The 27,992-nt window shown below is 44.4% G+C and overlaps 1 protein-coding gene across 4 annotated transcripts in view; it reads right to left on the reverse strand.

The window, feature by feature from the left end:
• SH3PXD2A (SH3 and PX domains 2A) overlaps positions 1-27,992 on the reverse strand; it is a 258,532-nt gene that overhangs the window by 117,291 nt on the left and 113,249 nt on the right. For 3 of the 4 annotated variants that reach the window (XM_074875217.1, XM_074875218.1, XM_074875216.1), the window contains exon 5: positions 23,044-23,135. In XM_074875217.1, the coding sequence (XP_074731318.1) occupies positions 23,044-23,135 (92 nt within the window). Of the gene's footprint in view, positions 1-4,836; positions 4,889-23,043; positions 23,136-27,992 lie in introns of those variants that run through there. The other variant, XM_074875219.1, reaches the window with a different exon arrangement.

Below are 27,992 nucleotides of genomic sequence, written 5' to 3' on the forward strand. Positions count from 1 at the left end.
ATGACAATAAAAGAATACATTGCTTTAAGCAGCCCAAGAGTAACTGCAAATGGCTTAAGGGAACACACCGCATGCTTGCATTCAGACCCTCTGCCCTCACTCCTGCCTTTACGCAGAACTGAGGAGAACCCAAGTGGCTGAAACAGCAGCATGTCACTCCAGGCTTCAGGTTTCAGCATCCCACGCTGAGGCTGTCTGACAGAGGGGCAGAGAAAGGGAAGCTGGTGGGTTATTCCAGCAAAAAGCCCTCTCTATGCCACTTCTCTTCCACCTACTCCCCTGCTCTCAGATGTGCTCGAGACATAAGTACGGTGCCTACGTGGCAGCGCTGATAATTGGCATGGATAGATATTGCAGGCGAAAGGAAGCTGCCAACAAACTGTGTGACCATAATGGCACCTTCCACACTTTTGGCAGTTTCCCTGTCAGAACCTCCAAGCTCTGATGGAGCCAAATAGCCAGGTGGGCTCCCAGTAAAGCCTGTTATTTTCAGGAAAGTTGGATGAATTTAGCCTATTCTCTCAACGTTACAGACAGGCAAGTCCCAGATATTTAAAATACTGAATTAGTTCAAGGTGTCCCCCAGTTCTGTGTGCTGTCACACACCCTGGGATCTATTCAGGCCTTACAGCATTTCCCATTAGCAACACACTTTTAAACATCTTCATATAGTAGTTGATCAAGTGGCTGCAACACTTCAAAAGTGGCTGCAACACTCCAAGACTCTGGAATTTGCTCTCCATTTTCAAAACTACTGACTTTCCAAACCTGGGAACAATCAATCCGATAAATGGATCCCCCTAAAACCTGTTTTCAAGTATCAGCTCCAGTGGCAAAACCTGCTGCTGCAATCCCACATCCTGAGTCCACCTCAGATTCAGATAACATTCATCTCAGTCTCTCTGCTCACAGTCACCATTATTTTTTCCCTTCCAGAAAAAGCAGTGTCAACCACAGGTTTTGGGAAGCAGCTGCACATGGAAGTGGAATTAGCATTGTAGCTTTTAATGGGAATAGCCTGCTGAGGAGTCAGTGGGCTGAGCAAGGAGAGAGAGAAGGTTTCTGAGCTGCCAAGTCAGCACTTTGCAACACCTCTGTTTCTGTGAGTTCTGCACGGGCAGGTTCAAACCCTTCCTGCAGGTCAAAGCAGCACCAGCAACAACAGAAGTGCAGCAGCGGAAAGCAAGGTGAGCGCCGCAGCGTGGTGCAAAGCTGAGTAATAAACTGTTCCACCTCTTACCTCCAAAAAAACCTAAGAACTGATCCCCAGCGTAACTCAGCTGACATCAACAGTGTTACCACACATGGTGTCTGCCCTGTAATGTTATACAACCCCTAAGAGGTTGCTTGCTGTGCTGAACACCACGCAGCCACCCTTGCAGCAAGAACCAAGAGTTTGTTGCAGGATCTTCCCTGAGTGCTGGACTTTGCTGGTGCCCTGTGGGGAGGTGGTTCACAGCCTCTCCCTCACTGCAGCCTGAGGAAAGTCCTCACAGCATGTCACAGGGAGAACTTCAGGTGCATGCTGGGTTTGGCAGGCCATTTGCATGCCACAATTATTTTCCTATTATTTTCCCAATTCAACTGGCCAGGGTGAAGTGAAGCTGTTGGCATCATGCAAGCTGTAGCCCATCACAACCAGAGTGTTAGTGCTACCCATTGCTTACATTTATCCTTCCTGTGTCTCTGTTTAACCCAAGAGATGTTAATAGCTTCAAGGTCAAAGAGAGAAGAGTACAGCAGAAGAGATTTCTTCCATAAATGACCTTGCATCAAACGTATTCATGTTTTAGAGGTCATAGGAAAAAGCTCTATATGGAGCAAAATGGTTCTGTCAAACCCAACAGATGCCCTCTTTCCTTTCCCTCCTTCTTTCAGGTGTCAAAACACTTCAATGCTGTTCAGTGTCCCCATGCTCCTGAGGAGCAGGGTCTAAAACATCAACACTTTCACACCCAAGTAGATTGCAGTATGCGCTGTCACTTTTTCTTCCTGCATGTGGCATCCAGCATCAGGTACCTAGCAAAAGGAATTATCTAAATGTAGTCACGGTAGTTACCTGAGGTTTTGCTCCTATCTCAGCATAGCCAGCAGTAACCCACATTTTAATCCTCAGCCTAAAGCAATGGGGAAGGAAGAGAAAACCATCCATTTTTATAGACAGAAGCACTCTAGCTCCAGCTGCAAATGCACATTTTCTCCATTTCTTTCTTTTTTAGCTATTTTTCCACTGGCGCAATATTTGAGCCAACACAGAGAGGATATCTGAATTTTAGTCTCAGTAAAAAGCAAACTAAGAAGTAAAAAGCAATCAGAATAGATTTTGCAGTGTCAAATTCAGCTCTCCAGAGACAAAGGACAACCTCGCATTCCTAGTGCTTCTGGCCCTCCCCCCATTCCTCCCAGTCCCATGTCCATCTGCCTCCTCCATCCCTCTCCCGTGCCTCTGTGAAGCCTTCACTATTTCAGCATGTCCCTCAGAAGAGAGCAATTACTGATGGTATATGTTACACCAGCCCTAATGGCCAACCCAAATGAGGGCCTGTATGTCTGCTGCAAAAACACAAACCTCCTTGTTTCTGACCCAAAACTTGCAATCTGAATAGCCAGACAGGTCAGGGGCGATGGAGCAGAAAGCCCAAGCTGAAGAAAGCCAGTGTTAGCAGCAAGCTCAACTACAAGCCCATTATTTTTCTGGGCCCAGTGTGGTTAGCGGTGGAAGTGAAGTGACGGTGCTAGAAGGAGAGCTTGGAGCAGAAGGCCAACTGGCCAAGTGAAAGAAAACCCACAGCTGAACTGCAGGACATTCTCTGAAGGTCCCAAGGTCTTGACTTGACTGCTTTTACAGCAAGGGCTGTAAAGTTAGGGCTGGCTAAAGCCTGGCTGGCTTTTCTCTGCAGTTTCTTTCCTCAATGCAGTTGGGACAGAAGAGAGCAAGGATGTGAAGCAACAGGACCATGGCACTCTCCCAGCAGCATGCACACTCCCTGAACGCTGCTGGGGCTACGTCACGAGAGGAAGAAGTGGCCTGGGCCAGGTACCACTTTCTCACTGCCGTCCCTCAAACACAATGCCTGTTTCTGCCCCTTCTCTCACCAGCTGGAGTCTGGCTGGCTCAGTCTGGCTAGCTCATGTTTGATCTCCAGGATCAAAGAGGAGCTGTAGGCTTGGAGGGGCAGGGAGTATCCTCTTTGCCATCTATCTGAAGAAACAACACTGCCTTGGCTCTTATATGGAGTCTGTAGTTGTTTCCTCACTTACAGCAATGCAGGTGACTTTTGCCCCACTATGATTCCTTGAAGGTTTCTCCTGAGTGCCACTGGCAACAGAGCAGAGCTTGCCACAGCAGCAGCACAGAGGAAATACAGCAAATACGTGCAAAATCCAGTCCTAGAGTTTCAGAAAGGGGAGATTTGCTGCAAGAATCCTGGACTGAAACCAAGAAATTGCAACTCTTTGCTTCTTATTTCCACCCTGCAACCTCAGATCAAGTGGCATTTAAAAACCAACAGAACAGGGCTGAAGTCACCAACACGGGAAAGCTCAACCAAGAAACTCATCTCCAAATGCCGGCAATGGCTGCCCCAGCTCTAATGATCCCCTTGGAGGCTCTTCTGCATCTCAGCTAAGCACAGTAATACTGCGTTACATTTATTCAGACCATATGTAATACGCACAAGAGCCCATAAAAGCTTAAACAGCACAATAAACATTTGGAAAAGCACAGTGACCAGATTTACGGGGTTTGGACACCTGCCAGCATGACCCACCAGGATCAGATCCTTAAGTTTTTGTGTAAGCCCAAGACACACACAGAACACAAACACGAATGTGCTGTTATCCTTGGAAAAAAGATAAATGCCAAAGCCCATCCCCAGCAGTGGAATATGATGGCCTTCCACTGTGTCTGATTGGACTTATTTTAAATCAAGGCTATAAAGAAGGTCTTGGCAAGGAGAAATAAATGTAGCATGACAAAACTTCACCCCAGAGCACACAGTAAAACTGAGAAGGAGGGAAAGACAAAAAGATTTAGAAACTTAATTTCCATTAAAGGGGAGATGAGCCCTGCTGCAGAGAGCCGTGCTTTGCCAAATTCCAAGATACATTTGTGCTAGTTTTCCTCCACAGGGATGATGTGTTATCTCCTGTGCCACCTACCAGGCTGGAGGAGGGGGGTCATGGCTCAACAGAAGAGAAGAGGTGTGAAATGATGATGGAGTCCAGGGGGTGCAAAACATTTTGTCCCGAGAATCTGCAAAGACCTTGAGCTTTCATTTGTACAAAGCACTTTGGGAAAGTGGGACAGCAAGGCACCGGTGGGATGTAAAAGTTCTTCTATTTCCCAAGGTGAAGAGTGGAAAAAGTTCCAGTTTCCTGGTTTCTTGGACATTTTGTGGCACATTTTTTTTCCTCCTTTACATTTAATAACATTTATGGCTAAACACAGTATTTTGCATACCTAAAGCCCCTTCCAGTTCACAAAGGTACCGTGCAAGCAGGATTTAGTACAGCCATGAGTATCCAGTGCTCAAGACAGAAGCCAGGAGTCCTGGCTCTGCATTTTGTGCTTTAAAGCACATCCAGGGCAGAACCCCATCTCCAGACTTAAAGCAAAAGAAAAGAGATAAAAGAACAGCACAAGATACTGCTTTTGAGAAACCTGCCTCATTTATTATGATAAAGGAGAGTATTACGGATTAGCTGGCAATACATGGAAGGAGTTGCCCACCTCCCACGCATAATTTCCCAGAAAACGTCTTTACAAGTTTAAGACGAGCTGCTACATAAAGTTATACAAAAGAAAGACTAAAGCCTGATGACAGATTTACTTACATGAGGCTCAGGACGTGAAGATGCCCTTGCTGTTAAAGAACCGGCTCAGAACTGCTCCGCTTTGCTTATTAAACAGCAGAAAAAGGCTGTTTGTGTTTATCTGCTGCTCTGGGAGGTGGGTTGTACACTGAGAACAAAAGCTACATGCAAGGGCGCATTCTCTCACCCACTGGCACGGGTACGTTCAGGGACAGCTCTGCATAGGACAAGGTCTATCTTCAGCACCAGTGGCCACAGAGGAGGACAGAGCAGGGGGCCTTCGGTCAGATTGCTGCACGGTATGAATTGCTGGAAAGACCACACATTTGGTGACCGCAAAATCTAGTGAGGAGGCACAGAGCAGTAAAGGGTCCTGCGGGAGGAAAAGATGCACTGAAACAAGGGCCAGGATGGCGTGGGTAACAGAGCACACACCAATGGAAACTCTTAGTAGCTCCTGAGGGGGAGGTCAGGCAGTTAAAGGTCTATCCAAGGCAGATGTGCTCATGTTAGCTCCCAAGTCAACAGGCACAAGAGTTAGGGATGGGAAACAAGATGGGACAGGCAGGGGAGAACAAAGCCAGTGGGAAGGACAATGCACTTTTGACACATCCCTCTTCCACCAGCCTGGGGAGGTAACTCGGACCTGGAAAGCTCTGCTCAAGCTCCAAACTACACAGCTGCCTGACTGCTCAAACAGCCCCGTGGGGCTGGGGGCATCTCCAACACAAGCTACTATCAGCAGACGCTGCAGTAAGGGACATAGAGGACAAACAGTGGAGGAGGCAGCTGAAGCGGAGAGCAGAGGACATCAAGAGACACCCAGGGCTGACTCTGGACAAGGACTTGCAGACAGAATAATCCGGCCAAGTGTCACAGGGAGCCGAGCCTGCAGCCCCGAACAGACTGATATGCCAGCAGCTGCAATAGAGTGTAGGCTCCTGAGCAATTTATTCTTCTACAGCAGACTGTGCTCCCAGTACTTACAGAGATTTGGTTGAGGAAGAAGAAGGAGACCCAGGGAACCATCAGCCCTCCTCCCTTCCTCCACGCTCACACTGATCCTTTCCACAACTGACATGGGGCAGAGTCTGTGCATGAAAGCAGTTGCTTCATCCACATCACCGCTACAGCCCATCCTGCTCTCTGTGCTGTCCTGGCGTATGAAAAAGCATGGACTAGTCTTTGTGTCTCTTCTGCACAGGTATCTGCTGTTCATCTCAGGAGAGGGACTTTAGGTGAGGTAATTCACCACAGTTTGGGGTAGGAAGACAACAAGGTGAGGTTGATCTTGAGCTAAAGATCCCCCTTCACATGCTTACAAGCAAGGGGTGAGTCTTTGTTTGTTTGGAGGACTGGAGGGCCAGTGGCTGAAGCAGAGAATTTAAGGGCATCCTGAATCCTAGTCCTACTGTAACCTAGGGCAAACTAGTTTGAAGTTTCTTTGCTGCATTTTCCTCAAATATAGCATTTTCCAAAAATTGATATGGAAGTTGACCCACTCCTGCGATACAGGGAGTTTTATCTCAGCAAATCAAACTGCTGATGCGCTAGTGATGTTTGCAGAGGCAAATAATGGAAAGTATGCTGAGAGTCACAACAGAAGCTAGAGTTCAGACCTCGTGGCTCCTGTTTCAGCCTTGGTGACCTTTCAAGACTACTTTTGTACTTTTGCTTCCCTAGTTCTAAAATAAAACCTGTACTTCACAGTCAAGTTGAGAGAGTGGGTTCATGTTTGGCTTGTACCTCAAGGTTTATGGTGAGGTAGCTCTATAGAAGGGCAGTGCAGTACTATTGCCATTACTACTGCTGTATGATTCACACGACACTTTCTTTTCAGTAATATTCTTAGGAACAATCCCTGGGAAGATTCTGGTTTCACTAAAAAAGAAAAAAGATAGATTATAGGCAGCTAGGGACAAAAATAATCCCATTCCCATGTGGTTTGTGTTATTTAAAGGGACATAATACCTATTTTTGAAAAGATCAGTTTCAGAAGACAAACAACAGACATCTGACAGCACCAAGAAATTTGGAAAAATAGACATAATACCGTTTTCCAAAAGCTTTAGGTATGCCTGAGATGACCCAGAGTATGGGAGCAGGGGGTGGAAGCATGCCCTGTGCAACACAGCCCAGCCACCTCTCTGGCAGAACATGAGCAGGGAGTAGTTTTTCTAATCAATTTTTAGAGGAGGATCTTGGTTTCAAGCCAGGAGGTTGAAGGGTGAACTCAGTAGCAGAGGACCAGGCGTGCAGGGAGAGTATTTTGTCCCATGTTCCCACATTTCTGTTCACTGTCCTGGCTACGGTCAGGTGGGAAAAAACACAATGTTGTGTATTCAGCATGAATTGCAATTCCATACAACAGGCCGAGGTCTCCTCTGCTGAATTATCTGGTGGTTTGACAGAAGCCACCGAGCTAACAATATCTGTGTCTTGCAGGCACCAAGGAACTAGCAGACGGTGGGAATTTGCCCCAGACAGCACCCAATAAAGCAGGAAAGTCTTATTCCTCCTGCATTCCCACTGCATCTTCCATGGCTGTCTGCTGGGGAAAGCCATCTGCCGGGATCCAGAGGTGCGAGGATGGGCTGAGGTGAGTGCTGGAGCTGAAGGATGTGAGCAGACAGAGCAGGGACTGCAGGAGGAGCAGAGAGATGCCACTGGGAGTACTGGGATTTCACAACACTGAAAGCAGGGCAGGATCACTTTTGGTTCTGGCATGTCCTGACCCTCATGCAACTGCTAGGAAGCATTAATCTTGTCCTGCACTACAATCTGGAGGTAGCTTAGACATGACTGCAATGTGGAAAATCCCAAGACACAGACTCTAGAATTAGTTTGGGTGCATTTAGATCTATGTGTTTTGCTCTGGGACCATCTCAAACTGCAGCAAAAATGTTGGGTAAAGAACCAGCCAAAAGAAGGACCACATTCAGTTTGTGCTGGTGCTGCCCACACACTTACTGTCACTAAACACTGGTGGGAAATCAGTGAGAGATGTCTCAGACACAACATCTTCAGAGGGAGATGCTCAGCACATCATCCACTGCTGTCGCATTTATTCTGAAGACTTAAAACAAAAGGTTTGGGACAACTGCAGATAGGACAAAGCTGAACACAGAAGAGTAAACTTGCTTTTGTTTGTCTATAATATTAATTGGTGCATTATGTAATTTCCTTGGCTTACTGATGCAGCAACTCTGGTTACAAGATGGGATGGGATTTCCTTGAGGTCATTCCCCCAAACTGTGTGAGTTGTTATTTTCCTGGCTCACCCACAAACAGAGTGGTTTGCTCTTCTGAAACACTAATGTCCGACTGTTGAAAGGTTTTGCCAATCAAAACATTGTGGCCTTACCCCGTTTTAATAATCTAAGGCATCAATCTCCCCCTTAGTATTTGTTTGATGTGTTCTGCACCCTGCTGAAATATCCCCTCCAGACCTCCCTGAGCTCAGGCTCTGATTGAAGAGAGATGCCATGCATCAGGCCTGCAGCTTTCTCTCTGAAACATTTAGCAGGCGATGGTGGTAAAATGTATTTATTTTCATGTATTGAGGAAAGACCATATATTCCAGCCTCTTTTTTTTCCATCACTCAGAGATGGGCCTGAGGCCAAAACGGTGCTGCTAAGCTTGTTTTCTATTTAAAACCTTCATTTTTATTAATAACCCTTTACAGCCTACACACCAGCACTGCGGGAGTTGCATTTCCGTGTTATGTCATCGTGAACCGTTATGTATTTAATTCCTGTACCCACAAACCCATATGGACATCATTAAACACGCACCGTACAGTATTAAAACTGTGTTCCATAAAGTGTGATTTAGAAAAAAAAAGACCTATGAAGTGCAGAGTTTTTTTTTCCTAAGGTCATGGGAAAATGAAGAAGTAGGGGAGAGAGAAAAGGTTCAGCGGTGCTGCGGGTTAGCTCATAGCGCTCCATGCCTGGAGACCGAAAACCCATCCCGCCTTATCCACCATGGAAGATTAATTACCCAGTAACTTCAGGCCAGGGATGACGAATTTCTGTTTGGCAAACCACAGAGACAAGTTCTACAAAAATTACAGGTTACAAACCAGCACAAGACCTTGATGATTTTATTTCTGCCAAATTAGGTTTCCATCACTTCTCTTGAAAGAAGCTGCCTCTAGTGGAGCAAAAGAGCAGGTTTCCCCATATTGCTGAGGGTTAATTATTAGGGCCACTAACACAGGTGCGGGTAGACCCTTGCCCTGAGCATGATGCATGTGTGGCACAAGGGTTTACTCCCAGTTTCTGTTATGGCCCCAGATAAGCTTGTCCTGGCTATAGTCTATGCTAGCAGCAAATCCAGCCATCAGGCAACTTCTGCAAGGCAGTGAGGGCCCACTTAGCCTCAGGATCTCACCTGCGTCCAGGACACTCCTGTCACCCCCTCTGTTATCTCTTATGTGGGATTGGGGATGAAAAGATACGGGAAAGAGAAAAAGTGATGGAAGAAATACATCAGAGAGCAAATAAATCCAACTTACACAGTACCAGTGGGACAAATAGAAATGAGTGTAGCAATGCTGGGGGAAGCAGGACAGAACATACTGAGAAGGAAGAAAACAATATCCAAGGGACATAAGGATAATGAAAAAACCCAGAGACAGTTAAAAACAACACCAAAAAAAAAATGTCAATATAAGGCAGAAAAGCTGATGCAGTCAAGCATGGTAAGAAAGCAAAAAGAAAGCAAGAGATAAGAACTGAGCACAATCTTCATGTCCGGTACAAGATTTATGTATTTATGTAAAATAGGAGACAATAAATCAATTGCCTACAACACACACTGGACAGCTTACAATGACCTAGTCCTTTATACTAGAGACCTGCAAAACCTTGTTTGATGGCTGAATTCCCTCTGATCGTGGAGCAAGTGCTAGCTGAAGCCAACAAACCACAGTGAAAATGTAGTTGTTTTACAGCAAGTACAGCCACAGAAAGGTATTCTGCATAGCCTTGTGCTTATTGCTTTGCCTCAGAGCAGCTCCATTCCCTTATGGAGACTATTGGTGCTCCAATTTTACAGCTACACAACTAAAAGGTCGCCTCAAAGATACAGATGAAGACACATACCTAAATTGCTTTCAAGCCCTTTTTGGTTTTCTTTATGAAATATTAGTAAAAAAAAAATGCATAAAAAGAGCATTCAGGGCACACACAATTTATCTGCTATATAAAATCTCTAAATGTTCATGCCAGTTGAGCCTCTCCACTGGTTTTGCTGTGGGACATCTGTGTTTAGGAGTCTCTGAGAACAGATGTTACCTACCCTCATCCCTTGAAAGCTCGTGACTTAATTCAAGTTAAATTTGTTGTGTTGGCCCCAAAGCCTGTGTGCGCATACTCCATACACGTCCATCTCCAGGCAAGAGAGAAGAGTTAACATGATTTTCAGAGGAGGTTACTGATGAATAAACCTCCTTTATATCCCAGCCCTCTTCAGAATTTTTCATTCCCATCAAACAAACATACACATGAATACACACACAAATAACTTTGGGTGCACGTGTGCTCCCACTGAATTCAATACAGTTATTCACTGTGTAGAAAACTACCCGCGTGCATAAATGTTTGGAAGAGCAGAGCCACTCTCGGCATGAGGCAGGCATCAAGTTGAATGTTACCTAGCTGCATTGCTCTGGAGGTAAAACGTTTTTGACATGTGTCTCTGTAAAGCTGTGTCCTACTTCATTTAGAATCAGAAATTTGCTTTGATATTTTGAAAATAAAGCCTTATAAGAAATAGCAGACACAACTAGCAAAACTTCTTCAGGATACCTGTAAAGAACCATGAGAGCCCCAAGCTATTAAATGGTCTATTTTGGGTCAGTGCTCTCTTAAACTGATAGTCACTACTTCTACTTATACAGTTCCCTGGCACGTGAGCATATCTGAACTGAATGTATCTGAAATGGAGATAAGATTGGAGATTTTCTGAGCATATATTAGGATAGACAAAATAACAGCAGAAAGCAACATTTACTTGTTAAAGCCAAAAATTCTCTGTTTGCTGATATTAATTCAATCTTCTCTCAAAAACACTATTTATCCTGCCAGAGACCAGGACTTATTGGACAGTAAACCAGGGCTCAGTAGTTTATATGCCTGTCAACAAAAAAATTAAATATAAACCACGTGTCATAAATCCGCACGGACAAAATTTTCTGATTTATGAGGATGCTGAATGATTGAGGCAAGAGTGTATTTTTAAAAAAGCCTTAAGAGAAAGTAGACAAAAAAGGAAGAAAAAAAGGTAGTAATTCTATAATGCACTGGAGACCAGTCCTCCATAAGAAGAGGGGGAATGCGACTCCTCTTACGATGCCTATTTCATCCCTTGCCTAATAATCCAAAAGCACCTAACTTTCAAAGTACTGCATTTTTTCATAGGCTGGAAGCACCACAAAGCATCCTTCATCAGCCTGGCCTTTTGGCAGTTCTCCTTCTCCAAATGCAAATGCTACATCTGGAAAAGGCAGGAATCCTCTCTCCTGCCTGAAAGCCTCCTTTTATCTCTGTCCTCTGCAGAACTCCTACTTCTTGCAACTACTCACTCCAACATACTACTTTATTGAAAGGATTCAAGGCTTTCTCCCCTGCTGAATGTCTGCCTCTTCTTAAAGTCCCAGCTCACCTTTGGAGCCTGCTCATTAGCTAGTGTGGGTCACCCTGCCATCCCTCAGCCAAGCATCCGTAAAACCACCCCCTCCCGAACACACAGATGAGCATGAAAACGGTAACAATGAAGATTAACAGAAGCTTATTTGTCAGGCCTGGCAACAAGAGCATCTCATTAGCTGGTATGGCCTGTGCAATTCAGCCGCCTTGGGTTCCTCCTCCCCCCAGGGGATGACACTGATGCATCACGAACATTAATAACATTGTTAGTGCGCATTCAACAGAGCCCTGCTTTGTGCATTGAGACGACCCGGCAAACAATAAGATACTTTTCCACTGACCTCTTGCTGGAAGAGTTTAAAGCTGTTTGCAGGGATGTGAATGACTCTTGCAACTTTCTCTAGTTGCCCCTGGCCCTTAGCTTCACTATAAAGATATGTATGGGGGTGAAGGAATGAATCCAGACCCAGCAAGATGCCTCAGCACCCAGGTTACTGGCTACAGAGACTGCAGAGGTCATGTGCAAGCTGAAGAACCTTATTATTGGGACCACAAAAAGGAAAGCACTCAGTTTTGTTACCCACACGCTTCCCCAAATTTGGGAGCTGTATTGCTGAAGTGTCCCATCCTGTAGGAAGAAATGCAGAACACTGGCAACATGTACTGGTCCCCACTATAGAGTAAAAGCTACCCCAGTTACTCAGGCTGCGTACCTTGCTTGCATTTGCCTGTGTTCTCAGGGGGTTGATGACAGCCTTACACCCCACCTTCTGGTCCTAAGTTCAAAATAGTTGAAATCATTCTCGTCACCTGGGGTGAAAATTCACTGTGCCATTGCTGGCGTCACAGCGCTGTGGCTGGGATTTTTCACAGTGAAACCCTTCCTGCACCTCTTTTACTTAGCAAGTATTCGTAACGCCCTAAACAAGTGTTGCACCAGGGCTTGCTCTTTAATGTGTTCATGAGCCCTTTCTTTGTTTGCCAGATGCTGGCAGGGGAGAAAGGGATCGGCTACGTGACTGATGCTCTCCCAGAGCTGCCTGCTGGAAGAGTGAGGCATTAAGTAGGCAGGACCAGACACACTACAGTACAAAAAACGACAGATCAAGTCCCAGCCACGCAGCACCCAGAGACCTGAACGCCATTGCAGAAGGGGTCACCTGCAAAGTCATCTGCTGGATGTCTCTGTACATGCCTGTTCACTCTACAGCCATCCCGCTGCTCAGTAGGGCTGATGAAAACTATCCAAATTCCGGGTTTTGGGACCACATTTCGACAGGAACCGAGAGATCAATTTTTGGTAAAACATTTTCATAAAAAGAAAGCTCTTTCAGCCAGATTTAGAGGATAACCAACACCTCCACAAAATACTGCATTTTGATGGAAATAAGAAGATTAATACAATCTTAACATCCTCAAGAACTCTACAGCTCCCCTGTGACAAGAGAGGACAACATTGGTGAGGTTCTAATCATTAGAAAAAGGACAGACCAGCAACCTATCCAACAGGGAGCAGCAAAGATGGCAACATTGCTAATTTACTAGTGAACCAGGACAGCTTCAAGTCTCTGATGAATGCTGTCTCTGGTATGAGTCATTCACACTTCATTCCCAGCATGCTTGGATAGGAAAGGAAAAGGTTTATCTGTTAGATATGGTGCCCCTGCTGTCCTAACCCCACAGTTGTTGCAATGGGTCTCTTCTCATAAAGCAAAATAGACATTTTCTGGCCCTCAACATTCAACATTTTCTTCTTCTTTTATATTTTCAAGCACTAGGTATCTCAGGTTACTAGTGATTTTTTGCGGTGGTTCCCAAATGAGCCTGAACTACTCTGATTTTTCAAACCCACAAGACTGTAATTGAAAGCAAATGTAATCAGACATATACAATGTTCTGAGGTTCACCACAGTGCACTGCAGTCAGCATTGCTGGAGTGGCTATTAAAACTCCTTGGAGCTGGGAAGCAAATACAGCTTGCAAGGATCCAGCAAATAGCCAGCATTTATTAGATTAAACTAAAGTATTGCAAAGCCACAGTCAATCCTCTATTCAGAATATATCCCAGGTCTGTTTAAACGAACATCTTTCCTGAGCTTAGGCCAGTTGTTTTAAGAGATGTGAATGGAAACAAGGAAAGAATTTTAATTTTAACACAACAAATTCTGCAATCCTTACATCAGTGTACATTTCGAATAGTCCATTACTGTCAGCAGGGTTGTTCCAATCAAACTCTGGCATAACTGGAAAAAGAAAGTGGCCCAAAGACAAAGGGTATCTTTGAACCCAGACACACAGCTCTAGCTAGAGATAAGCAGTAGCAAATCCCTTCCATAAACCTCCCAAACAAAATGCAAGCATTAAAAGGCAGGGGGAGGGTTTTAATTGAATTCCCACTGCACTTGAGTCTGCACTTAAAAGCAGGTCTAGGGTTATCTGTGAAATTTCAATTAAATCAAAAGCTTTGATAACATGATAAGTCACTCCAGAGTTTGGAGTCAAAACATGTTGTTATTTGATCCTCTGCTTGTGTTTCTGGGAACAGCACGCATGAAAGACAGTCAGCTGCAGATCAGTCAAGAAGATGGAAAGGGTGGAAATGAATCTACCAATAGATCACTCTGTCTCTTACAGCCAGAGACACTTGAGGTCTGGTATTTTTTATACATCCTAAGTCCTAAAGAAGGCACCCCATTCCTCAAGAGACAGAAGGACAGAGCAAAACTGATCATCTTGGACACATGAAGCATGCCAGGGGACAGTTCCCTACTGCCACAAATGTTTTTTTCTTTCCAGGCTTGCTACAAGTAAGATTTTAAACAGTAACAGCATTGGGAGCTGAATGCAAAACTCTGTGGACACCAAACACCAAGCCCTGTGTATGTACTGAAATTGATTTCCAGCACAAATCCTTTGGTGGCATGGGGTGAACAGATGAAGCCAGGTGCACTGAAAAGTAATTGTCTAACATGCTGTTATGATACAGCCAAGCCAGAAAGGAAGCCCAGCTCTCCTCCTAAGTCAAAGCAGGAGGCTGTGGCTCTCCAGAGAGACCTGGCTTGCTTTACCTGTTGCTCAGGTAAACTCTTTGATTGCTAAGGCTTCCTCTTCTCTCTTCAGTGGCAACTGCTGGATGCTAAGGGCAGTACCAGAGACTCTCAGAGTTCAAAGTCCTGTTTACTGAGGAACATCACCTCTACTTCCCAGTGTTTAGACAGAGATGCTCCACCTTAAATAAGTGTGAGATGTCAGTTCCACCTGGCTTGTAGTCAACAGCATTAAAACACATTTTAAGCAATGCCTTCCCTTGTAACATATAGTCCAGTCTGGTAAAACCCTACCAAATGCAATGGGATGTCTTACCTTGTCCCCAACCAGTTCAGAATCGCATATAGGTTTGCACTAGGCACATGTACATGGGAAAAATGCTCTTTTTATAACCAGCGAGGCTACTGATCCTCAACAGCATTAAAAATAATGGGACTCTCCAGATAAGCAAAGTCAAAATTACATAGTGATCAACAATAGGAAGCGCAGAGCTCTGAAAAGTCCCGTCTGACCCCAGGCACCACTGGGGAATAATTTATCACCCTGGCAGCAAACACCCTATTGAGCATGTTTGGCCCTAGTACCCTCCTCTTCAGAGTGGAAAAAGATCTTCGTTAAACAATAGTGCGACCATATTAAACATAGACATAGCAATGACAAGCTGCATTATACAATTATATTGGCAACATAAGCTGTCTATTCTTGTTTTTCAGAGACATGACACACAGAGGACAAGATAGGCTATATTCAATTCTGTCATGTCAGTGAAAAGAAAAGTCCACCCCATCTCCCTCTGCCTGGCAGGTCATGAGTCAACAGTGACAGATATCTCAGCGTGTGCAATTAACCTGCTAGCAGGGGCTCCCCAGAACAAGAAATCCAGATAAGAAGAGGAAGTCCCCATCCCTCTTCCTTTCCTCAGTTCCAGGCTTATCCACAAAGCACAGCAGGACTGGATGCTTCTCTTTTTCGTGGACCTAAAGATCTCTTTTGTGTTTACCAGCATGGGTGATTCAACCCTATGGGCTGGCCCTATTCTGGGGTGTCAAACCAAGCATTGCCAGTCTTTAAGCAGAGACTCTCAGAAGATCCTGTGGCACTGAGCCAAACATTTCTAGAAATGAGGGCTCAAGGATAATGGGTGCCCCAAATCCTTCACAACAAGCTTGATAACCTCTGAATCCAGTTATTTTGGTTCTGCTCCAATCCTGCCTCATTAGACCAGGTTTCACCCACTGCCAGATGAATAAATTTGTTCTTTTGACTGCCTAGCTGGTTTTGCATATAGAAGCACCAGCAGAACAGGCTTTCATGACAGATTTTTGGAAGTAATGTTTCTTCCAATGCTGACTGATGATTTTAAAAACAAATTATTTTTCTAACCGGTCATTTCTAGAATTATATTATGGAAGGAATGGGGTCTCTGTACCAGAATCAAATCCTCTTAGCAAATCTCTGAAACCATACCTCTGCAATCATACTGCAGATACAGCCAGAAGATGTAAGAGGCCTTTCCAACACCACAAAATAAATCAATGAGACAGTAAGGAGCAGATTTCTCAATCCACTGCATTAACCACTAAACTTCTCCAGAAGGAAGGAATTTTATGGGTTAAGTTAAACATTAAGCAAACTATTACTTTGTAATCTACAAAATAGGTATTGGCAAATTATCAGCAGTGATTGTTTCTTTAGGATATGAACAAAAATTACTGGACAGGAAAAAGGCCCTCGAGCCGACAGGCTTTTTCTAAAGGCAACATCTCTGCATTTCAAAATACCTCTTCAGTCCCAGCTCTTCTACAGAGAAAGAAAAAAAAAAAAAGTCTTGAACTTGTGCTCATAAACAGTAAACTTTTACTAGCACTGACACTACCGTTGTGTTTGGGCCCAGCAAGGCAGTGTCCGGTGCCACCGCTAAAGCAGCAGCGTTACGGCAAGGCTCTGATCTTGGTCACATTCAGATGGATTTCGGGTAAGTCTGGTTATTCTTAATCCACCCTGTGCCCGTGACAGCATGCCATTTTTAAACTCTGCAGCGTGCTCATAACCAATCCAGGCAAAAGCTATTTCTGTACACTTGGCCGCCAGTCCCAAGTGTCAGTACATTAAACTATCTTTGCTCCTCTCAGCCCCGTGTCCTTTCACAGTCAGACCTACAAAGCACAAGCAAACCCAAATGTGATATACAAGGCAAGGAATAAAAGCTCTTGCTGTATGGTAACAGCAGTAACATATGCTGTTTCAACAGCCATTCTTCTACATCTTTTTTTGTGGTTGCTGAACCTATTTCATTTAACATGTTTTCTGTTTTCCCCCAGGTTTGTTTGATATTTATCTACATATAATTTCTTTTTTCATTTTCTGGATGAGTAGCAAAAAGATTCAAATCTTCTCTAGGAAGGCTGAGCTATATGCTGGTATCACCAACGCTGCAGCCAGTAGCAAATTTCAATATCCCCCAAATCGTTTATATGTTGCAAACAAAAGGGAAAGTCCCATGTGAAACTAAAGAAGAGGACAAATAATGCATCTGTTATTTCCTTTTCTTCCATTCCTAGAGACTCCTCCATCCCTGCATTGGCTTAGTTTATTTAAGATAACAATCTCCAAGCGAGACCTTCCCAAAGATCATGATAATAGGCATTGATGAAAGGCAGTGTACACTGTCGGGGTATCTGGAGCGCCATCTGACAACGGCTGGGACCCAGAGACTGAGCTCCAGCTCTCCGGGTCAGAGGGGGCACAATGGGAATCAGCCACACTTCACTCCTCTAGTTCTGGGGCACACGGCTGACTGACCTCTGAGCCACAGATTAATGACAGTCCCACACTACGAGCAGGATACTGTTAAGCACTTCTATGATTTAGAAGCTGAAAAACCATTTTCACAACAAATTTAGGTGTTGAGGCCAAATATTTCTAGTAAATACAGCCCTAGAACAGGCACGTTTGAAAAAGAAAACACAGGTGCTCTACTGCACTCAGATGCTCAAACAGCCATGGGACCTAATTCCTGCTGAAATCAGTGAGAGCTGGATGACTAAATAGGAGTAGCCAAGCAAGGCTCTTGGCAAACTCAGCCCTAATAGGTTTGCATCCTTAGCTACCTAAACCTCAGTGAAGCTGATTAAGTCATTCTTTGAAAATACTAACGTTTTCTTCCCTTCAGAACAGTGGATCTTAACTGACTTATCCTGCCACCGTGTCTATTCAGAGCTTTTCCCGCTCTGTGTTTTACAATTTACTTCCCAGCTGATAAATCACATAAAAATAAAACTTTTTCTCATTTTGCATTTCTTACGGAAATTAATTTCCATTCTACATCTCTCAAGTGGAATGAATTTCCCTAATAAAATGCATGCATTGAGCAGTCACAATACCACTGCCAAGTGCAGACTGTAACACCGACTGCCGTAAATGTGCTGACCACATTCCTAAATGATGTGCAAATTATCTGTACTGTAAGTCCTGTAACAAAGAGCAACCACAAAAAAAAAAGAAGAATGACAACTTCCTCATAGCGCATCTGCTTGGAGACTCACCTATCTTACCTGTTGGGAAACACAATTCTAAAGGGATGAAATATAAGAGAAAGTATTTGCATAATATCAAACAAATCAGAATAAATATAGATATTTTATAGATGAAAAAATTTCCTCCTCTACCAATAGGCAATCGAATTGTTATTGCAGGACAGATCAAACTACATTTGGGAAACAGAAATAGTTGTATGTAAACAGAGTCATGCATATGATAGAAAAAGCGTATTAGGGAACTGTGCTTTAGCACTGGTAGACTCATAAACTAAAGCATGCTTCCTTAACATGGTCACTGCATTACCCTGGCAACTTCTTTCCAGTTTCCTTATCAGAATTTTGTTAATATGTGAAGAATAAAGGGAGAATCCAGCTTTCATTTTATGGTGGCTGCCTGGCATCTGAGTATCCGAGTGTTACACCAGTATTTACATGATAGAGATACAATCAGTAAAGCTCATGGCCACAGACCACAGTAAAGGATTTCTGTTCTTCAGTAAAGGCACCTTCAGCATTAAGTCTATTTTCTGCATCAACCCTCATAATACTATGCTGTATACCTAGTAAGTTCCCTAGTTTTCCTGGATTTGCATATTTTTTGAAAATTGTTTTATGATTCTTACAGGAAAAATATTCTCAGATAGTGGACACTGCTTTAAATTCAGTTGTTAATACTATTAGTGGTGGTTTAGACAGAAATATCGTTTGAGCCTGCATGCACTTCTGCAGGGGGAGTACTGGAGAACTGAATCCTTGGCTCTTGATCCGCTTTCTAGACTGGTTCCAGACCCAGAAAGAAGAAGTAAACTCTTTACATGAGTGGTCTGGCTGTGATATTTTGAACCTAACTGCAAAAAAGCCCTAAGAGCAGTGGACCATATGCAATGTCTAATTGATTAATCCTACTCTTTGGGTACTTCTGTTATTTCTAGTAAAAAAGAATCATTAAAAAAATGGTTTCTGAGATTTTGTGTGTTGACTATGAGCCCTGGCCTGACCTCAGCCTTGAATTTAAATCCCCGGTAGGAGTCTGAAATCAATCCACCTCTGGCTTAGTTATCAGTAATTATAATTATTAACAGAAGTACCCAGTAAATGAATGGCTTTCAGTGACATGGTGTTTTAACCTGGAATAATAGATAAATAAAAATGCATTTCCCTCTTACCTTACAGTATCTTTTCCCATAGCAATGCAGGATCTGGTCTTTACATGGGCATGGCGAAAGACACAAGCCCAGCCATTTTCCTATACATATATGCATTTGCTCAAACACTAAAATTTCACATATTACAAACCTAAGCAGTTGAAAACTGCTCCTCCTGTACCAGAGTTGATGGTTTGAAGCTTGCTTTCTCTGCAGCTCATCAGCAGAGCAGGGCGAGAGCAGCAGAAGCAGCTGCCCTGGGAACACTGGCACTGGAGCTCCAAACCCTGCCTTGCACCTCAGTGTCTCCAGTGCGTGCCGGCTCCCCTGCAAAGGCCGCATGCGAAACCGTCTGAGAGAGCTCCCAGACAATCCCATGGAGGGATTTAGTGTCCTCCTCTGGTCTCTCCCATGCAGTATGAAGGAAGCCTGCTGTTGGGAACTATCTGACCTGGAGCTAGCTCCACCGGCAGGAGCAGACTCAGAGGAAACTGTCAGCCAGTTCAAACGCTGCGATTTCTTGAGACATTTCTCTCCAGCTATCTGCCCGTAAGCTGCTGTACCCAGAAGAGGTTTAATGGGGCTGAAAGGAATACTTTCTGCCTATTGTCACAGAACTCGAAAGCCTGGACCATCATCAAAACAGGAAACAGAAAACCTAAGCTGGGAATCCAACCGAACAAATTGGCTGGATTATAGCAGTGTGGGGAAAGCCCAGCTTTTATTATAGCTGGATTGCATGCTGCTCAGCACTGCAGGCAATCAGAGCACAGCAGCAGTAGGAAATGACCCTGTAGGGAGCAGCCTGGAAGCCAAACATGGCATAACCCGGAGAGGACAGTACACAGAAGCAGGGAGGAGGCAAGGGTAGGGCGGATGAAGAGTTATAAGGAAGAAGCCAGGAACACATTTGTAAAAGTGCCTAAGGGACTACAGGGAAATGTTGGTTTCTTTCAGGACAATAGGAACAGAAGTGAAGGACACAGCTTTGCAGCTAAATTACTGCAGTAATACATAAATTACCGCATGTGCATCATCGCGAGTCATGGCTCAGCAATTAAGGGTGTGGATACCTCTCCGCACATCCCAGCTGTGAGTTTTTGTGTCTCCTCCCTCCAAGTTTAAGCTTCCATATTTTTTCTGGCTGGGAGCACATGCTCAGTCACTGCTCTGTGGACATGCAATAACTCGATGGACTCTCTTGGCTCAACAGCCCAAATGCCCATGGGATCAAGACTACACTCCTGAAAATTAGTTTATTAAACTCTAGCTCAGGCTTTATCTTAGGGTGATCTGCTGCAGAAAAACAGAGCAGGTGATCATGAAACTAAGGACCATCTCATTGTGCACAGACAGAAGCAGCACAAGCAACTCCATTCTGCCATCCTTTGGTGGCTGAGTCCCTCGCTTGGCAATGTTTGTTCTTTAACCCAGACAGTTGAATGCCATGTCCATGCTGATACATCAATATATGAACCACCTCTGCACTGAGGGCTAAAAGAAGCAGCTGAAGAAATAGATAAAATAATTAGAGTAGTCTAGATCACGCCCTGAGGCTACATCCCTACCACTCCCAGTGAGATGAATGATGGACCATGAGGTCCAGGGAAGACTGAATTCACAGGGCTTGGGCACCGCTGGCTCACTGTTTGTGGAGGGGCTTGACAGAGTAGCAAACTGAGGGAATGAATCGGGGATTTCTCTGGCTGATCGTGCTCCTTCCTGCAGTGGCTGCTGAGGCTGAGAATCGCCCTGGAGGTGTCCTTCCCCTGGACCCTACACAGTGGTCCAGTGAGCCCCAGATCTCCTCCCTCCCCCCTTAGTTCACAGAAGAAAAACACTAAGATGTTTCTGTTGGCTTTTACATCATCTTTTTGTAGAGACTAATCTTCAGATTCAACAATACATCTTTTGTGAAGCGCTCCCAGCAGAAACCTTAGACACCTTCCCTAAGATCTGTTTGCTTACAGAAGACGAGGTAGGATTTGTTTAAACCCAGCTAGATTAATGTCTTGCAGACATTAGTGAAGTGAGATTTAATCAGGTTATTGCTCTACATTTTCCAGAGAAATAAATCACTCTTATTACTAGGTTGGAATAAGATGCAAGGCTTGGGCTGAAAAAATTTAGTCTTTTTTGGTTTTTGGGGGGGGGGAGCAAATGGATAACCTGAAAATTGTTGCAACGCTGTCGAGCAGGGAGCTCAGCAAAAGGCCCTCAACAACTTGTAGGAAGCAAAAGTGAAAGAAGGCTGTAAGGGGTAGTGCCAGCCCAGGGGTGGGCCTTGGTCTCCATTCCCTGCCTTGCCGAAGTCCAGTCCTGACTCTGTTTTACTCAGGCCTAATGCCGTAGGGTCTGTATCAGTACAGAAAGCAGACAGGAGTGTAAAACACATTTAAAGCAGACTCCCAACGTCCATTTGAGATCCCTGGGGACCTCACTTCTGGGTGTCTGTTTCCGCTTGGCACATGGGGATGTCTCCTTGCATCAGAGAGGTGTTGTGGGATCCAAGCAACCTTTGCAAACCTTCTTACAGACTCTACATGGAAATTGTGATGGTCAGCAGGTCTCAGAGTGTAGGCATATCCTGCTGCAATGATTTCAATGGTTTCAAAAGTTTGCAATATGTGTTCAGCAATGAACATGCAACTATATTTATTCACCCCAGACATTTTTCTGAAACAAGGCTGGCTAGAAAAAAAAAACAAAAGCAGCTTCTTCCAGACCTTTGATTTAAAAACTACTCTTTTTCTCATTCAAAAAACAGAAAAGACTTTGCTCTCCAGCTATGCTAGCGGTGTGTATTTAGTACAAATGATAATACATCCCCTTGTATAAAACCACGTATGTGCAAGAGAAAAAGTTTGGGAAATCAAACAGCAAAGTTTCTCTCCTCTACACCATCACGGGAACAGACAGCTGAAGCCAATACAAATGTTTCTGCTAACTACAGGTCTGCATGTGCTGAAGTGCCCAAACCCCAGAAGACTTACATCCATTCCCCCTTACCCAATGGGCTGTGCAAATGTTGGAGAAAGCATATGACGGTAACACAGCCTATAATCAAGTTTCAAATCATGCAACAAAGCAGCACAAAACACAATGGGACCAAGTCAAAATCTTATTGCGGAGCACAATAAAATATATCCTGTTCGGTATGAAGGAGAAAAGGAAATATCAGGCGAGGCAACACAGTTGCTTGTAAATACCCTCCTGCCAACGCTTTCCCTGGATAAATTAGTCCTCTGAACCCTGACTGCATCAGCATGAATCAGCCTGTCTGCTCCAAGGTAAAGGCTAGGATTCTGTTTGGTGTTCAATGGGAACTCTTTTCCCAGCCTTTTCTCGCCTTCCTGATTAGAAAGAATAGACTCTCCAGAGACAATTTTGCATCTGGACCACAATCTTGCTCCCTTCAGATAACTAAGTATCTCTGGGCAGGAGTACATTTAAAGAAGCAGCTGGTAATTACGAGCCAAGTGCTTACTGGCAGGATTTCCCCCTGCTGCTGAGCCAATGCTTTTGGAAACTAAATGACTCTCTGGTGATAATTATCAGGTAAAACCCACAAGCCAGGGGAGGTTCCCTCATTAGAACTATCAGCAAGAAACAATGCAAGGGTGGGCGGAGGATGGCTGAAAATTGTGTCTGAGGGTTGCTTGACTCCCCTATCCTCCATACACCCGACATGGTTGTACGTAATTGCTGGGCATTTTCTAGGTAGTGCTTGAAAGCTGCAAAATCCGTTCCCACACCTACAGCAGTAATAAAACCAAATTACCTTTCCCTTCCAGCTAATCAAAATGAACTGAGCAGCACTGGAAATCCATCACAGCACTTACTCTTTTGGAGGGTTAAGGTCTTCTGGGCGAGCCTCGAAGAACCTGAAGACTTCATCGCACTGTGAAATGTGAGGAGGAAGTCGAACCAGCGCCTGCGAAACAAAACAGGAGGGAGAAGCACTTAGAAAAGACAAGTTCAAAACATGGCCCCAAACATCTAAACTACCAAGCAAGAGGAGGCAAAACAGTCCTGGCAGGGGGATGGTACTACAAAAGGAAAGCATCATGCCTGGCTACTTACCTGAGAAGAAAGTAAATAGCATGTCTTGGCTGCAAATGTCAATTAAGATGCAATGAACTGAGACAAGCAATGGTTCTTAAGAGCCAGCCAATGTAATCTTTTTGCCATGTTTAGAAGATCAGAATTTGGTCCGCATGTGCAAAACCGTAACACTGAGTAGGTAAGTGTTCTGTGGCTGGGACAGTCTCCGTGACATGTTTGCACAGCACCTCAAACAACGTGGTTAGGACTTACAGGCTTTATGTGAACGCACACAAATTCAAGCAGTGAAAACCTACAGACTCAACACCCACTAATACAACAGATTAATGTGCTCCATAAAGCTTTCCATTAAGCACTGTCAACAGAAAAAGCAGAGTTCGCTAAAAAAAAAACCCAAACCAAACATCAATTTGCTCCTAAATTAACAGGAAAGGAAGTCTGATTAAGTGTCTGTGAAAAAAAAGGCAGAGAGGCTATTTCTGCATGAAGAAGGCTTCTCAGCACATCCTGGCTAACAACGTCCATGCACTCTGCAAGGCACAGGTACACAGCGCTTGTCGCACTCAGCAATAGTTAGGCACAATTTGGGAAGCAACCACGTTATGTTGAAGTGCACTGTAAAGCGAGACTTCAAACCGATGAGACAAGCATGCAAGGCAGAAATGTGCTATAAATTCGTTGTTCAGAATCCAGAGCTTGATGGTGCCAAAAGAGGCCAAAAAGCTGTCCCCAGCCCACAACGACGGGATAGCAGCTCTAAGTGACATGACTCTGAGATTGCCTCCAGAAATGACCAGCAGGAGAGGAAAAGAGGCTGGAGTTCACCTCCTCCTGTGCTAAGTTACACTGAAAATAGGCCACAGGTAAATACAGACCAAGCTTCTTAGAGGTGCTGTAAACCTGTTTGACAAAATGAGATTGTCTGGCTCTTCTGCTAATTGAAAGTAGGACAAACAATCTTGAAAGACAGATGAAAAACTGCACCAGAGCTAAATGAAGGTGCATTAGGGCAAACTGGTTATACTAACCCGTGAGACATCTGATTGATCTTGGTCAGACACACCAGAAGGCCCATGCATGAAGCATGAAGGCAGGACAGGGCAGTTGGTTACCCTCACAGTTGTTTTTAACCAGGCTTTAGAAGTGGCCAGATTTGTTTCCAAGACCACTCCTACTTCGGGATGAAGGAAAAGAGCTGAAAAATGAAAAAATCCTGCTCTGAAACTGCAAGTCTTCATTATTAGATGACAGGGTCTTGTTTTGAGGTGGCCTGAAATTCAAAGCCAAGTGCTCCACCTAGAGCTCCCCCTTCCCTGGTGGAGGGATGTCATAAAAAACACAAGGAAAAACCATTTGATATTAGCAGGCCTGTGAAGAATGAGGCCCTGGCCTTTGGTCATGTCAGACTGCACTATAGGGCAGAAAAAGTTACCTCACAATAAGGAAGCAGCATCAGATGCAGAAGCTGGGCAACAGGCTGGCAGTTCCAAGTGCCGGGGCATACATACAGAGCACTACTGCTGCACTAACACAGGATGAAACATAACAGGTGGAGAACTCAAGTGCTTTAATCTGAATGAAGGATGCTCTGGTCCCCACCGCTATCCACTCAATCTTGCCTAAAAGCTTAACACAGGTGTGAGTTCTCTGTCCTTATTCCTAGTGTGCATAAGCACATGCATCTAGCTGGCAAATCAGGACTAACACTGTGCAGTCAGGAACTGCCTGGGTATAGTAACAATCACAGCATGTTGAAAGAGAAAGGCATTGCCAGCACAGTCTAGCAAGGACACAGACAACATTAAAGCACGTTTTATTCATCTGCATCTCAAGCAGGAGGCAGACTTACATAGAGAAGTAATGCTGTCTAACCAACAGTGGATGGGGCTGAGATTTAGTGATGGCTCTATTACTAACGCCCTTCTCAGTTTGGGCAGGTTACTTAACCTCTTTCCATCAAATTCAGCAGGGATATATCTTCAGTTACCCATTTACAATGCTGAGCAATAACACTTACCTAATCCACAGAAAGGTTATGAGGCTCAGATATTTAATATCTACAATGTGTTTTGAAATCTCAAAGGGCTTGATCTTGTGCAGTCAGTGGGGCAAGAGCAAGCACTGCAAATGATATGTATCATTACTAGAGAAACACAAATACCCAAGTTATACCTATCGCAGGGGGTCCTGGAAATCAGATGCCTTCTCAAAGAGCCACCACTTCCCTACAGGTTGCAGGTGTTCACCCTTCCCAAAAACCAGGCTATAGATGTCCATACTGAGCTAAAGCACAGAAAGTGGGTTTTCAGTGATGGAGGAACACAAATCCTACCAAGATGCCATGGAGAATTGTGTTTCTAAATTAAGGGAAGCTTTAGGAAATCTGAACTCCCTGAACTAGTGGTCCGCTGCCTGGAAATCTCCAGGAACACTGAGGTCCTGCCGGGCTGAAGAGGGATAACTGAAAAGCACCTCTGTGACTCCAGGCTTTTGCAGGCAGTGGATAAAAATCAAAGCCTTTTCTACACCCAGCCATCCACCTTCCCACCCTAGGGCAGGGCTGGCTTTCCTGCTTCTGAATCACTGCCCAAAGTGCTGCAATTTTCAGCCCTGCACACAGAGGTGGAATGAAATCCACCAGGTAGTAACTTGCCATCAACATGTTTTTTGGGGAGCTCAGGTGTAAAGTCTGCAGCCAGTCAATTTTTACTTGTTTTTGTTAAGGAACAAAACCCTAAAAAGCCATAAGAAACATTAAGAAAGGGTCAGAAAGTGCAAATGAGGGTGTAAAACCAGGCAGAGTGGGTCTATTGATTTTGGACAGTGGCAGGGAGCAGCAATGCTGTTCTGAAAACAAATGACTCTTCAGCAAACACACAACATCCACTCGGGAGCAAGCCAAATCCAATGCAATTTCAGCGAGCGAACAAGAAGTGCATTGAGGAGATGAGGGACACAGCTGTCACTGCAAGGGGAAAATGCAAGTTTCTGGCATTTCCAGCAAGACAGTTCCAGGGCAGAGCTGCAACAGCCTGAAGGAAAGACTGCAGGGTCAAGGAAAGAAGGGTAAAGAAAAAGAGGAAAAGAGATGGTAAAAGGATGGAAAGGACAAGGAAGTGACAGTCTTCCTGGGATGTGCAAACCAGAAGTAAATGCACACAGTTGCAAACAGCAAGCATCCAGAAACAGCAAGGAATTTGCACAGGAAAGGTGACAGATAAAAAGTGCCAGTAAGCAGAATTCAGCCTTGCACAACCACCGAGTATTATCAGTAATAACATGTTTCCTTGCTCAGCATGCAAAGGCGGACGTGCACTGCTCAGACCTCACATGCTCCTTAGAAGATATGCTTTTATGTGTTATTTCAGCCTGTAAGGATGTCTGTCTCTCTATATTACAGGTTTCAGACAGTCTCATGGAGTGGATGATTCGAAAAGCTATTAAAAAAGCTGTAACGTCAGGCAGGACGTGAGCAAGCAGCCCTTGGCACTGGGGATGGCCAGCTACTCACACAGCACCAGCTCATCTACAGGCAGGCTGCTGCACGCCGCACATGGCATTGGAAGCAAAGAGAGCACCAGGCACTGGCAGGGGTTCATTGCTTAAGGTTACATGAAGTGTAGACCGCTCCATGGGACTACAGGCTCAAAGGCTTCACAAAATACATGCACGTGGCTATAAAACCATGCAGGTACTTGTAAGGATGCACTGAGTGCTGCTGTGTGTTGCATTTAGGCAGATACATTTATAAAAAACAGATGCACAGACATGTATATGTAGAGATATACAGCGCACGTGTAGGCGTGCGTGTATATACACACAGAATGATATTCATCCTGCTGAACTTTATATGTATAAAATGGGGGACTGGTCACACTCGTCTATCAACTTGTATAATTGCTAGAGAAAGACCAGCACCTTCAGGGCTGCTCTGTCTACCCCACCACCTACGTCTAGCTCTGGGTGGGGTGAATCATTGACTGTCTCTCTCCACAGCCCATTGAGGGAGTTCAAATATATTGCTCTTGGATCCCTAATGTTCAGTGGGGTTAATCCCAGCTCTGCACACAAATACACAGGCAGCTGACAGTACTGCATGGTTAGGACTCCCAGACTTCTCATATTAAGTATGCTGTTCTCAATTGTTTATCACTTTAAGTTTAGTCATTAGTGCCAGACATTTGGGAATGACAATGAGTCCAGCAAGGGGGAAAGTGCAATTAAAATAGTTCAATTCTCAGAACAGAGAAATAAATTGTTTCACTTATGTGAAAACACTTTCCATTTTGAGAGCCTCAAGTAACTCCAGACAAAGCACTGAAGTGTGGAGGTTGGAACCCAAAGCACTGAAGTGTGGAGGTCTGACTGCAAACACCGAGTGTCAGAGACATGGATGAAGAGTACATGGTAGTGACTCAGGCTGGAGAAGTGAGGAAATGTAGGAATAAATAAAGAGCTGAGGGAAGGAGAAAAAGAGGGTGCAGAGTTTTGGAAATAACTGGTACATAGTTCTGGTCCTCTGGCATGAAAGTACCGTAAGTCAATGGAAAGAGAGACTCTACTCCAGGTGCTGAGAGGCATTGCAAATAATTAACTCTCATCACTGTAACTGGTCTAAACACATCAGGATTCTGAAATTTAGATTAAGAAATGACAGATAAAGTTTGAAAGTTTTTCACTTAAACTCTTTCATTCTTAACCAGGACTAACTATTACTCCACTCCAT

This window comes from Strix uralensis, chromosome 7 (assembly GCF_047716275.1).
Source record: "Strix uralensis isolate ZFMK-TIS-50842 chromosome 7, bStrUra1, whole genome shotgun sequence".
NCBI classification, from domain to species: domain Eukaryota; kingdom Metazoa; phylum Chordata; class Aves; order Strigiformes; family Strigidae; genus Strix; species Strix uralensis.